Source organism: Anguilla anguilla, chromosome 13, assembly GCF_013347855.1.
Source record: "Anguilla anguilla isolate fAngAng1 chromosome 13, fAngAng1.pri, whole genome shotgun sequence".
Classification (NCBI taxonomy): Eukaryota; Metazoa; Chordata; class Actinopteri; order Anguilliformes; family Anguillidae; genus Anguilla; species Anguilla anguilla.
Window position 1 is genome coordinate 15,969,687 of NC_049213.1, and position 12,639 is coordinate 15,982,325.

At 50.8% G+C, this 12,639-nt stretch overlaps 1 protein-coding gene across 7 annotated transcripts in view; it reads left to right on the forward strand.

Annotated features, from left to right (window-relative positions):
* Positions 1–12,639, forward strand: part of plxnb1b (plexin b1b) — an 87,670-nt gene that overhangs the window by 47,634 nt on the left and 27,397 nt on the right. For all 7 annotated transcript variants that reach the window (XM_035387482.1, XM_035387481.1, XM_035387484.1 and 4 more), the window contains 2 exons: positions 9,791–9,873; positions 10,232–11,327. In XM_035387482.1, coding sequence (XP_035243373.1) covers positions 10,233–11,327 — 1,095 coding nt within the window. In that variant the 5' untranslated portion in view covers positions 9,791–9,873; position 10,232. The remainder of the gene's footprint in view (positions 1–9,790; positions 9,874–10,231; positions 11,328–12,639) is intronic.

A 12,639-nucleotide genomic window follows, 5' to 3' on the forward strand; every position in this document is an offset into this window, starting at 1 on the left:
AGGTCTGTGTCGCATGCATGCATCCATAGCATACTCATTCCACATAATATATTATTTGCATTCAAATCTGTTTGTGTAGTTACTATATTGCAGTGGTAACCAACTTTGGTCCTGGAGATCTACCATCCGGTAGGTTTTCATTGCTACCCTAATTTGGCACACCTGATTCTACTAAATAGCCGCTCAAGAAGCTCTCTAGCTGTTGAATGAGGCATGTTTGTTGGAGTGAAAACCTACAGGATGGTAGAAGTGGGATTCACATTGAGAATTTAGCATTTCTATATTTTAAGCATTTACCAGATGCTCTCTTCCAGACTGACTTGAACTTTAGTACAGTATTCATTTACACAGCTGTGCACGTACTGAAGCAATTCAGGTTAAGCATTTTGCAGCGGTGCCTTACCTGGGTATCGAACCTGCAACCTCTGGGTAACAGGCCCAGTTCTGTGAACATTATACTGAGCTGCTGCTCCAGTTTGTTTTGGGATTTTCCACGGTTTTCTATTTCGAGCCGCACCGCTGCCCCACAGAGAGCATTGGAGCCAGTTGGAGCCCAACTGTACCCGGTGGTACCACAGGCCCACAGGCATTCATTTAAACCACGGTCTTTAAATAAATCCCCACACCCTATTCTCTCCACCCGAACGATTCGTCGTCTCGGGCGACGGACCTCGGCGTTTCTGGTGCGTTCGCTGTTGCGTCATAAAAAACCAGGACCTGGAAAAAGAGCCGTTCGTTTTGCGTCGGTGTAGTTTGCGCATTCTTTCTGTCAGCGCTTGCATTCCTGCCCGTCCCATAATCAGCTCCTAAAAACGGCAGGCTGTAATTTGGGGAGAGGGCCTGGCTCCTCGCCCGCCGCTGCGGGACACGTTGGCCGCCACGCCTCTCCCGGGAGATCCGGCCGCCGCTCGCTCGCCGGCCTCGGCTTCCTGCCGCTCCGTTTCGCCGCGTCCGCTCAGTTTCGCCCGTTTGCAAGCCTCTTTCCCAAGATGAATTAAAAAAGACATTTTCTTGCGGTTTATGGCTCTTCTTCCTCGTTTTGGTTTGTTTGTGGAGACGCTTTAATCCGACGAGCCGTTTAAAAGTACCCCAAGGCCGGTCTGGCACACTGCGGTCTTTGTCTAACGAGTTCAATCACAGCTGTGTTGAAAAGTGCAATAACTTTTCTTTTTGCTTGTGGGGTTAGCGGTGTTTCTCCTACCCACTGGGGATTCTGTATTTATCATCTGAAGATTGACTCACCTGCCCATTTCCCTTAGACTCTGGAACATTTTAATTTGACAGGATTAATTAGCTAGTGTGTGATTAGTGATTTGCATTTCAGGAAAGGCTTTGTGCAGTGATTTCTCAAACCACAGTGAATCATATATTATAAATCCATTCACCTGGAGCATAAGAACAAATGATTTGGAGATGATTGCATTCGATATATGGCCTCAGGGTCTAATCTACATATCAAACGCTGTATGGCCCGCTGCTGCTGCTCGGCCTGTCCCATTGGCCCTGTTCAATAGCCGTGTTTTGGGAAATGCGCACGCAACACACGCTCGGACATGCAATGCGCTTCCTGTGTATGTTTCTACTCTGGCGTGCTGGCGCAGGGCCTAGAATGCTGTAATCTTATGGATGGATAACGAACAATACGTATAGGAATTCTACAGACATGGTTGAGTCCATTTTTTGTTGTGCTGCAGTAACAGGACGAAAGCGAACTCGGTGCAGCCATGATGCCCGTTCCCACCGGCCTCCCTACGTGGAACCTTCCGGCGTGTCACATCTGTGTTTTCACCTCGTCCCGATTGGCTCAACAGCAACCACCTGCTGGAAGAGGGGGTGTTTAAATTTGATATGTGTTGGTGTCTACTGCCACCAACCCCCCCCCTGCCGCCCCCCCTTCCCCTACAGCAGTCCAGCTATTTGCAATGCAGGTGAAACCCTACGCTGTTCAAGTGAGGACGCTCATGCTAAAGAGCACGGGCTGCTGCAGGTGTGCTGTTCAGAGGGAAGAGTGCCACCTACTGGTAGTGTAATCCAGACGCGGTCACCCCGCAGACAAAGCTTTCCCCCCCTCCTCTTACGTTTCACCGAGGGTCCGTCCGTTGCCGGGGGGAGTCGAGGGCGAAGGCAGCCCGCTGTTTAATTAATAATTGAGCCCTTCCCCGCCTCCGCTGGTTACCGGGGGGCGCTCGAGTGGAATGGGGAACGGGGAGAGGACGGCCGCGGGTGATCCCCCCCCCGTGATCGTCTCTCAGAGCCGTGGCTGGAAAAGGCCAGAGGAGGAGCAGGTGGCCTGGTGCCTGCCTTTTTAATGGTGGGGTCTGGCCCTTCAGTTATTCATCTGTGTTAAGAGGACTGCACCCCCCTCCCCCCCACCCCCCTAGTGACTTTCAACGTCCCCCCACCGCCCATAAATCCCCAACGCTGGCCGCCACAGAGGCGACCGCCAGACCGCTAACTCGCAGCGAAAGGTCCGTCTAGAAGGCCCTGCTCGTCCACAGATAATCATCAGAGGACAATGAGGGGATGGAAGACAGCGTGATGCGGTGACCTGGAAGCGCTCTGTGCAGAGTCAGCATCCTGGTGAAAGCCCTACCCTGTGCTCTGTGTCATCTTCAGAAGCAGCCGTTGCCCTTACTGATGAATGAACTGGCATATCTGGTATGACTTTTATTGTTTTTTTTTTTGGTAAATGCAGCATGTAAAATGGCGTGGGAGCATACTGCACCTGGAAGTGCTGGTGTTAGCCTATGTCAAGTGTGCGCTTGAGACTGTAAAGGGCTGGTGAAGGACACAAAACGAGGGACCGTGGGACTTCGTCCCAGGGGTTTTTGGAGTCGTTCCGAACGAGGCGAGGGTTGTGAACGGTTGACATTCCCGAAACACCGGGAGCGGTCAACCAGATGCCGGCTCCGAACGTTATTTAGGCGGCTCGGACGACGGCTGGAGTTTTAAATGGAAGCCAGCGCAACGCCCTTTAAATATCAGGACGGGCACAATAGCATAGTTTGGAGCTCCCTGGTAATGCTCGTAAAGGCTGGAGTGCACGCCGTGTTCCTGTTGCCCGGGGCGAAGCCGAGCGCCCGTGCTCTAAAGGCCCACGCCGCTCTCTCTGTCAGAGGCCGCTGTCCCGCCCGTGATGAACTTCCCCCAGCGAGCGCCGGGGCTGGGCCGGGCGGCGCCGCCGCACTCAGACCGACACGCACGGATCCTAACGGAGATCTGCAGACCGCGCCAGGCCCACGACCGCCCCGGCATCAGCAACGACGCCAGCGTCGAGTCGTGTTAACGTTAGCGGAGGCTGTGCACGAGACGGGCGTTTTCAGAGGTGAAATTGTTAAGGCTAAGGCAACAGGGTTTCATGCTACAGTCTTTACAGGGATGAACTTTGACTTTGGTGCATTTCCCAGCGATTTGTTAAAACCCCCCCAAGCTCAAGTTTTCGGCTTTCATTTTAATGCGACTATTAATAATACTGGACTTTAATTGTTATGGGAACTTCCACCGAGTCCCACAAGCAACCCCACAGTTTGGAATGTACCCAAAAGGGAGTGTTTGAGAGTTCTGCTCCCCCCCCCCCCCCCCCCCCCCCCACAAAAAGGCCGATTATATAAAAAAAGACAGCTGATTTGAGCCATAAATTCTTCCTCTCTGTGAAAAGACCTTTCTGGAAGGCGGCAGAACCGATAATCCCCCCCAAGCTCGTCAGCCAGGAGGAGGAATGCGTGTTCCTTCTCAGCGGCGGCCATTGTTGGCGCGCGCTATAAATAACCTCCCGTCGGCGCGGCTAGCGGTCACGGGGCGGCGCGGCTCGAGGAGCGCAGTCCGGCCGAATCCGGAGCGCTCTCACACCGAGCGCTCCAGCCCAGCAGCTGTCAATGAGATACTAACTCAAAAATTAATCTCTTGGTTTTTTCTTCAGTGTCGCCCCTGTCATGCTAAGTGCAAGCGCTGGAGTTTCCCAAAAACAGTGGACTTAAAACTGGAGTATAGCTAAAAACCCCCAGTAGAGACACATAAAGGACCCCAGTTTTCATTCATAAAGGACGTAGAATCTTGAATTTTGTTTTGAACTGACGACCGGAATTGTAAAACGAGAACACAACATCGTCTAAGCATGTTTTCAGTTTATTCATCCGACATGCACACATTTTTACAGATTTTTGCGTGTATTTTTGCAGAAACAAATTGATTTGAGTTGGGCTATGGGAAAAAAAGATAAGCACGGAGTGATTGCACAATGAGGTCAGCTGTTACAGAAAACACCGAAGCGTCCTTTTTAACGGTACAGTTCAGAGTAACCAGTGGCTGTTTGGCTAAAAAGCACTCGTTCACGATAATGGGGTACAAAAAGCGCTTTTTCCTGTCGAAAGCGGGTCCGGATGTGCCACGGCGATCTGGACAGGCCATTAGGTGGGTTTTAAGTACACATCCCCTAATTACAAAGCAAGCAGAACCGTTCCTTTCTCCTGCTTTCTCCCTGGCCATTATTTGAATTAGTTTTGAATGGAGCATTTTGGCTTGGTTCCGTAATTAATGGCCATTGTGTGCACTCCCCCTTGCTCTCCATCTCCTTCTGTCTTGCTCTCTCGCTCTCTCTCTTTCTCTCTCGCTCTCTCTCTCTTTCTCTCCCTCAGCAGTAGTGGCTTTTCAGTCACATTCCATCACGACTCCCAAGTTCAGTGGAGCTTGTAAGCACTTGTTGTTTTTTTTTTTTTTTCTTTCGCTGAGAAATCTGCGTGTGGGGTGACAGGGCCCAGTCCAGCGCCTGCCATTCACAATAATCTCTGACAGACTTCCCTGATGGTGGGATTGAGCCCTGAATCTGTGCAAAGGCTCCATTTATTTATTTATTTATTTTTTAGAAAGGTTAACTGTGGAGTGTTAATTTCGTCTTTAGAGGCCAGTTGCCTTCAGTACAGGGTGATCCGTTTTTCTGTTATTCTACGGTCTGGTTGTGCGTGTGACGCATGTGAACGCTTCCAGAATTCACACCCGGCCGATTGTTAGTTTGGCTCTGGTTCTGCTCGGTATTTAGACTGCCTGGGTCTGGAGAACACAGGAATGTTTGGTGATGAGACCAGGCTGTTCAGCCTATCTAGGCTATCCGTTCTACCTGCAGTGCAGATCATGGATACTCAAATCTGAACCTTGAATCCAAATCCGACCCTGGTTTTCTTTTCCCCCTTGGTAATTAACTGAACAATTAGTGCTACTGATTGGCCGGACTGTCACACCTGAATCTCAGGTGAAGGGCGGGTGGAAAACCAGCAGGTTGGGCTGGTCGAGCTGAGACTACACCGCAAGCATACCTGACTGCTGCTAACTATTGCTATCTGTTTTCTTGATAGATGGTATGCCTTGCATTTGAGTCTTACTCGATTTTTTGCAATCAGGAGTCTGTTTGAAAGAATGCCGATGTCTTGCCTTTACCTCCTGATTGTAAATACTGTTTTGGTGTATGAGATAAATAAATAAAATATGACTCAATAGTTTGCTCTTTAGAGTTGGCTCACAGCACATAAGAGAAAAGCAGGTCAGCTGCTGATTATATGACCTGGTGAATAACTACCTTAGTCGGTGATGGGCTACACAGATAAAATGGCTTGCGTGCATTATACAAAACAAAATGGTATTGGGATCTGTGGACTTTGAGAGATGTTAGGTTTGGTCCATTTGGTGAAGCGTAATCCGTCTTAGAGCAAAGCTGGAAAACCCATACAGTTGAGGTGGCCCGGTCCTGAGCTGTTGGAGGAAGTGCTTTTCCACGGATGACGGTGCGGATGTCCCCCAGGAGCAAGCACGCGATGCCGGGGGCGGGACAGGGGTACACGCCCTCCTCAGGCTAGCAGCTAATGCAGTTTTTACTCAGTGGATATTAGCAGGACCGTTATTTGAGGCGCTCCGAAGTGGAGCTGATCGTCTGTGCCGATCACTGTCGGGGTCGTCTTGCGTAAATATGAAGCAAAGCTGCTCGTACGTGCCAGTCAGCGCCAGGGTCGTCTTGTGTAAATACAGCGTTAGCATGGTCGTTTGGGGAAATCTTGTGCAAATATGAAATAAAAGCTGCTTGTCTGTGACATTTGGTGTTAGGTTAATGTCTGAGGTTGACGGTAGTGCTTAACAAAGAACTAAAAGAAAGGGAGTGTTCACAGGCTGTGAACTCTTGATAATTCCAGCTTGTGTGGTGGCTCAGTGCGGTGGCTCAGTGTGGTGGCTCAGTGCGGTGGCTCAGTGTGGTGGCTCAGTGCGGTGGCTCAGTGTGGTGGCTCAGTGTGGTGGCTCAGTGCTCAGTGTGGTAGCTCAGTGTGGTGGCTCGGTGTGGTGGCTCAGTGCGGTGGCTCAGTGCGGTGGCTCAGTGCGGTAGCTCAGTGCGGTGGCTCAGTGCGGTGGCTCAGTGCGGTGGCTCAGTGCGGTGGCTCAGTGCGGTAGCTCAGTGCTCAGTGTGGTGGCTCAGTGTGGTGGCTCAGTGTGGTGGCTCAGAGTGGTGGCTCAGAGTGGTGGCTCAGTGTGCTGGCTCAGTGTGCTGGCTCAGTGTGCTGGCTCAGTGTTATCTGTTCAGCCCACACGCAGAGGATGTGACACTCCAGGCCTTCAAGAACATCTGATTTATTGAGCTGGGAAAAAAATAATGTTATTGCTAATTTCTTCATCACCACGACCAGATGGTTCAGTAAAACCCCTGAGTGTCAAGTTTTAAATTTCCTAGTACGAGCCCAGCTTGGTTTCTCTCAGTACTGGCTGGTGTCATCATTACAGGAACACCTCTGAAACAAACACAAAAGTAGAGCCCTATTTAAATAGACCTTCAAGTTGGTTAGTGCAAATATTGGAGTTATGGAGCGATGTTTGTTGAAAAATAGGTTTGCTTAAGGTGGTTATTATCCTTTTTAACTTCCTTTCAGTAATCAAGTCTGCATGAGGACGTCTGCAATAACTTAGAGGTTTTTGTACATTTTTAAATTGTTTTCTAAATTTTTACATTTTCTCATACAACTGCCAGCGGTATACCTCTACCTTGAGTTGTCATCTATACATGTAATATCTACTGAACATTTATGTAGCGCTCCCTGCTTTCTCCCGACACAGCTGTACATGAGACTGTACCATACCGCACCACACTGTACCACACTGCTCCACACTGCACCACACTGTACCATACCGCACCACACTGTACCACACTGCTCCACACTGCTCCACACTGTACCGCACTGCTCCACACTGCTCCACACTGTACCGCACTGCTCCATACTGAGCCACACTGTACCACACTGCTCCACACTGTACCATACCGCACCACACTGTATCGCACTGCTCCACACCGCACCACACTGTACCATACCGCACCACACTGTATCGCACTGCTCCACACCGCACCACACTGTACCACACTGTACCATACCGCACCACACTGTATCGCACTGCTCCACACCGCACCACACTGTACCACACTGTACCATACCGCACCACACTGTATCGCACTGCTCCACACCGCACCACACTGTACCACACTGTACCATACCGCACCACACTGTATCGCACTGCTCCACACCGCACCACACTGTACCACACTGTACCACACCACACCACACCGCTCCACACTGTACCACACTGTACCGCACTGTACCACACTGCACCATACCGCTCCACACTGTACCACACTGTACCACACCACACCACACCACACCACACTGCTCCACACTGTCCCGTTTACTCCCCACTGCACCCTGGCCCTCCACTGTCCCACTTTCACCTCTCTGTTGCTCCAGTAGATTTCCATTGTTTTTCTTTGATTTTTTTTACCCTCTAGACCACCTGAGTGGCAGTGACATGTTTGCGTGAGTGAGCCACGGTCTGCAGCTGTTCTCCTGCAGTCCTGAGTACAGCTCTTTTACACTGCGAACATCAGGCACCAGGAGAACACAGACACCCACGTACATTAAGCAAAGCGGACAATGTGTAAACTAATTACTGCTTGTGCTTCCTATTGGCCCTTCCTGCTTTTGCTGTGTAACTGTTACCGTGCAACTGTTGGCCTACCAAAACACACTGCTGCTGGAAATCAAATGCGATTAAAAACAAACATAATTAGATCAAATTACTGTTCTCCCGTGTTTGTGTAGCAGAAATGTAGACAAAGCACGCAAATGATTAGATCATGGGCGTAGAAAAGGAAGAAACAAAAGAAACATTCTGAAATAAATGTAAAAATACGCAAAAATGTATTATTTTCTATTTGTCTGGTGAAAGACAAGGCACAACTGTCCTGGATTCCAGCGGCGAGGGTTGTAAGTTTTCATAATCGCGGAAAGTGACAACTGCACCGGATCGCTGCCAGGCTGGTAATTACCCGTGACCGTCATATCGCGGCACGACCCCCGAAATCCGGCGGGTCAGCGCGGGGTTTCCCCGGCACAGAGGGTCGATTCTTCGCACCGTCGCCGGGGCGACGTGCCTGTCATTCCTGTGCTCGGCCGTGCTGGGTCTTCCCTTCCTTTCTCAGAGTCAGCCGGGCCTGGGGAGGAGACCCGCGATACTATCAGCAAACACGACCCGCTGCTGCCCCCGCCGCTGCCCCCGCCCCCGCCGCTGCCCCCGCCGCGCATCTGAATTTACCAAAAAACCTATTTCACATATTTCTCTCTTTTGTGTCTGTTAACCCCCCATTTTCTTACATCTCCCTGTAGATCCTTTGAAAACACAGACTATTGTTTGTTTTTTTTAATTGATTTTTTTTCGGGTATGTGTCAGAAGCAGTCATCATCTTCTCTAAGACGGCTTTGTCAGCTTTCCCAAACTCAAAGAAGCCGTTTCACAAGGCTAAAAATACGTCTGCAAATATTTAAATAGCTTCTGTGGAGGGGAGCGGGAGGGGAGGGGGGGAGCAGGCTGGTTTTAATGGAGTGAAAGATCAGATGGCGGATAAACTAAGGTCAGAATGATGGTGCTAGCAATGATTGTCTGATTTTTTTGTTTTATTTTTTTTTACCACATCAGCATTCAGGGCCTCTTTGCCTTTCCCACCCCATGCCCCCCCTGCCCCCCCCCCCCTTAGATAAGAGCCATGGGGGGGGAGGTTCTAAATGCCTCAGTGTTGTGAGGAGTCTGTGTCACTGGGTGGGAGAATAGTGTCTCTTTCAGCGTCCTGCTCTTCCCACCCACCCCAGCCTGTCTGCACTGGCTGGGGTTAATCCTGCTTCTGTGGAGAGTGGGAGAGTTATTCCTTCCTGCCACCGCTTCTCACCCCGCTGCATATTTTTTTAAAGATTCCGCTTGTATGCACGTTGCAGTCGGGGGGGGGGAAGCAGGGGGGAGTCGGCAGACGATGCTGGTAAACGTGTTCAGGGGCTTAACGTGAAATAAATACAGAATCATTTTTTTTTGGGGGGGGGGGGGGTGTTAGGGTGGGGAGCGGTGGTTGGATGCTGTTTCCCGAGCAGGCCGCATCGCTGTGGTGTTTTTCTTTTTCAAATTATACGCTTTGCACGCAAGACATCGTAACGTGCGCATGCGTGCCCGTCAATAAAGCACAGTTCGAATTCAAGTTTAGAATTAAAACAAAGCAGTATTATGCCAACAAAGTAATTTCCCATTGCCTGTTTTGACTTGCGCTGGCAAAAGGGAACTCCTGACAACCACAGTGTAGGCTGGTTGGGATTTAAATGTGCGCAACCAACTGCTCAGCACTGAAGGATTTTAACTGCCTTAGCTGTAAGTATGGTATGAGTGCGTGTAATTACACACTGCGTATGAAGTGCGCTGTAATCATGTGATCTCTCCCGCTCTTTTTCAGGCTGCTGATTGGAGGGTGTTAATCTGCTTTACTGGATGGCAGAGGGGTGAAATGCCTCTTTAACACGGAGTTTGAAGCAAATGGTGAGGAGGACATTTTATAAACGCTTGTTCTGGCTTCTGATTATTTTCCATTACATTACTTGTGATTCCGGATCGTTGCTTTAAACTTTGGTTCTTGGCTTGTTAATGAAAGTGCACTTTTGTTGTGAGCGTTTTGTACACTGTGGCACCTTTTCCTGTTAATTATCAAATGGATGCCGCGGTATAAGCTTCTCTCCTGGTTTTTTTTTGTTTGTGTGCGAATCTGTGTCCTATCATTTTAGCTGACAGTTGGCAAATTTTGAGCAAATTCTGCTGTCTCCTGATTTTTCTACTGTCTCCTTTTTTATATCCCCAAATTTTTTTCTCTGCCCCGCTCTCCCCTATGCCCCGCCCCCAGAATGTTTGCCATGCCGCCGGGGATGGTCCCAACGTGCGCCGTCGTCGCCGCGGCGCTGCTGTCCCTCCTGGGGGACGCCGGCGGATACCCCACCTTCTACCGCAACGACAGCCGCTTCGAGCACCTGGCGCTGCACCCCGACCCGGCGGTGGGGCGGGTCTACGTGGGCGCCCGGGACCGCCTCTTCCAGCTGGACGGGCGGCTGCGCCTGGAGCTGGCCCAGGAGACGGGGCCCGTGACTGACAGCAAGGATTGCCTGCCCCCCATCACGGAGACCAACTGCCCCCATGCACGGCGCACCAGCAACCACAACAAGCTGCTGCTGGTGGACCCCTACGCCCTGGAGCTCATCAGCTGCGGCAGCGTCAACCAGGGCATCTGCCAGAAGCGCAGCCTGGACGACGTCAGCCGCGTGCTCTTCTCCACCGAGCGGCCCGTCGACACGCAGTACGTGGCCGCCAACGACCCCAACGTCACCACCGTGGGGCTGGTGGTGCGCTCGCGGGGCAAGCAGCCCGTGCTGTTCGTGGGGCGGGGCTACACCAGCGGCCACCCGCCCATCTCCACGCGCAACCTGGCGTCCGAGCCCGTCTTCTCCTACGAGGAGACGGCCAAGCTGGCGGTGGCGGGGCGCCTGTCCGAGTACGACCACCACTTCGTGGCGGCCTTCTCGCTCCGCGCCCACGTCTACTTCCTCTTCTACCGCCGCGACCTCAAGTCGCAGTCGCGGGAGTACAAGACCTACGTGTCGCGCGTCTGCCTGGACGACGCGGCCTACTACTCCTACGTGGAGGTGCCCCTGGCCTGCCGCTCGGCCGCGGGGAAGGCCTACAACCTCCTGCAGGCGGTGCAGGTGGGGCCGGGCGGGGGCGGCGGCCAGAAGGAGGCGCTGCTGGGCGTTTTCTCCACCCGCCAGGCCTCCTCCAGCAAGGCCAGCGAGGACTCTGCGCTCTGCGTCTTCCCCCTGGAGGAGCTGGACCAGCGCATCAACTCCACCCGCGACCTCTGCTACACCCGCGAGGGCAAGGCCGAGGGAGGGGGCGAGGCCGCCTACATCGAGTACGAGGTCAAGTCCAACTGCGCCACCCTGCCCTCGGTGAGTCAGCGCCCCCCCCTCGCCCCCACCCTCACTCCAGTTTCCAAGTGAGAAGAGATCTATCATTGCTTCTGAATGTGTTAGTGAATAGTGTGACTATTTCCATAAATGCTTTACTAGTTTTCTGGTGAGTATCTTTATAATTAAATGGGAATTATCTACATTTTACAATGTGTTGTCTTACTCTGCAAACAATATTGGCATCCATTCTGATTTCAGGGGAAATCTTGTGCACCTCAGGTTTATTAGTGATATTTATCCACTTTTAGATTCTGTTCTGGGTAGAAATTGATGACCTTGTTATTTGTTGTGTTTTTCTCAGTGGAAAAATCCCTCGTATATTAGGCTAAACAAGATCACTCTTGTTTTTAGAATGAAATTATTGCTTTGGAGATTCTGAGCAGCGGCACAGACGGACGTAGCTTCTGACAGCGATCAGTAGGCAGTGATCCTCGGTGCATTTAACGAGACTCCCCTTAAAAACAGGGCGGGGCCCGGATGGCATGGAACAGGACTCGGCCTGTGACCCCCGTGCACTCGAGTCCTTGGGAGTCGGCTGGAGAAGCGCGAGAGATGCTGGTGTATTTTAATGGGATTGTCGGGAATCGATATTTCGGATTATCCTTGCTTAGCAAGAGGGGGAGCATTTAATGAGGTTTGACAAGGACAGATGAAGCGCTCAGATGTCTGGTGCATCACAGGCAGAGGGAGAGATGAATAATCTCTCTCTCTCTCGCGCTCTCTCTCTCTCTGTCTCTCACTCTCGCTCTCTCAGTTCTGGTCGGTTTTATTGGTGTTTTAGGAGGCAGTTGCATTATTCAAAGACTGATGTTGTGGTCCTGTGCCTGGGACCATCTTATCAGCTGCGTACACACCCTGCACTGCGGTTCTCAATTACAGATCAGAAACAGCAAATTACTTTGACACACACTGATTATAAACATGACCTCCATTTTTTATATTTTAACTGCATTTAAATACTGACATTGTTTCTTAAATTCATTTTAAATAATGTTTTGATGAATCCATTCTTCAAAATAAAGATTTAAGTTGTATGTTTTGAGTACAGTAAATGTAAATGTTTGTAAATATAGCCTGGATTTGAAGTCGTGTTCACTAGTTTATTATCCTGTCAGTAATTGGAGAGGTTTGTACTGAAGCGTCTGACTCAGGGGTCTCAAACTCCGGTCCTGGAAGGCTGTAGTCTCTTTTGGTTTTATGTGATTTCCTTTCAATCAGCAGCTAGTATGGGCCTTAGAAACAAGAAGTGTGCAGACTCTTCAGCCAATCAGTTACTTACATTAATCACTTG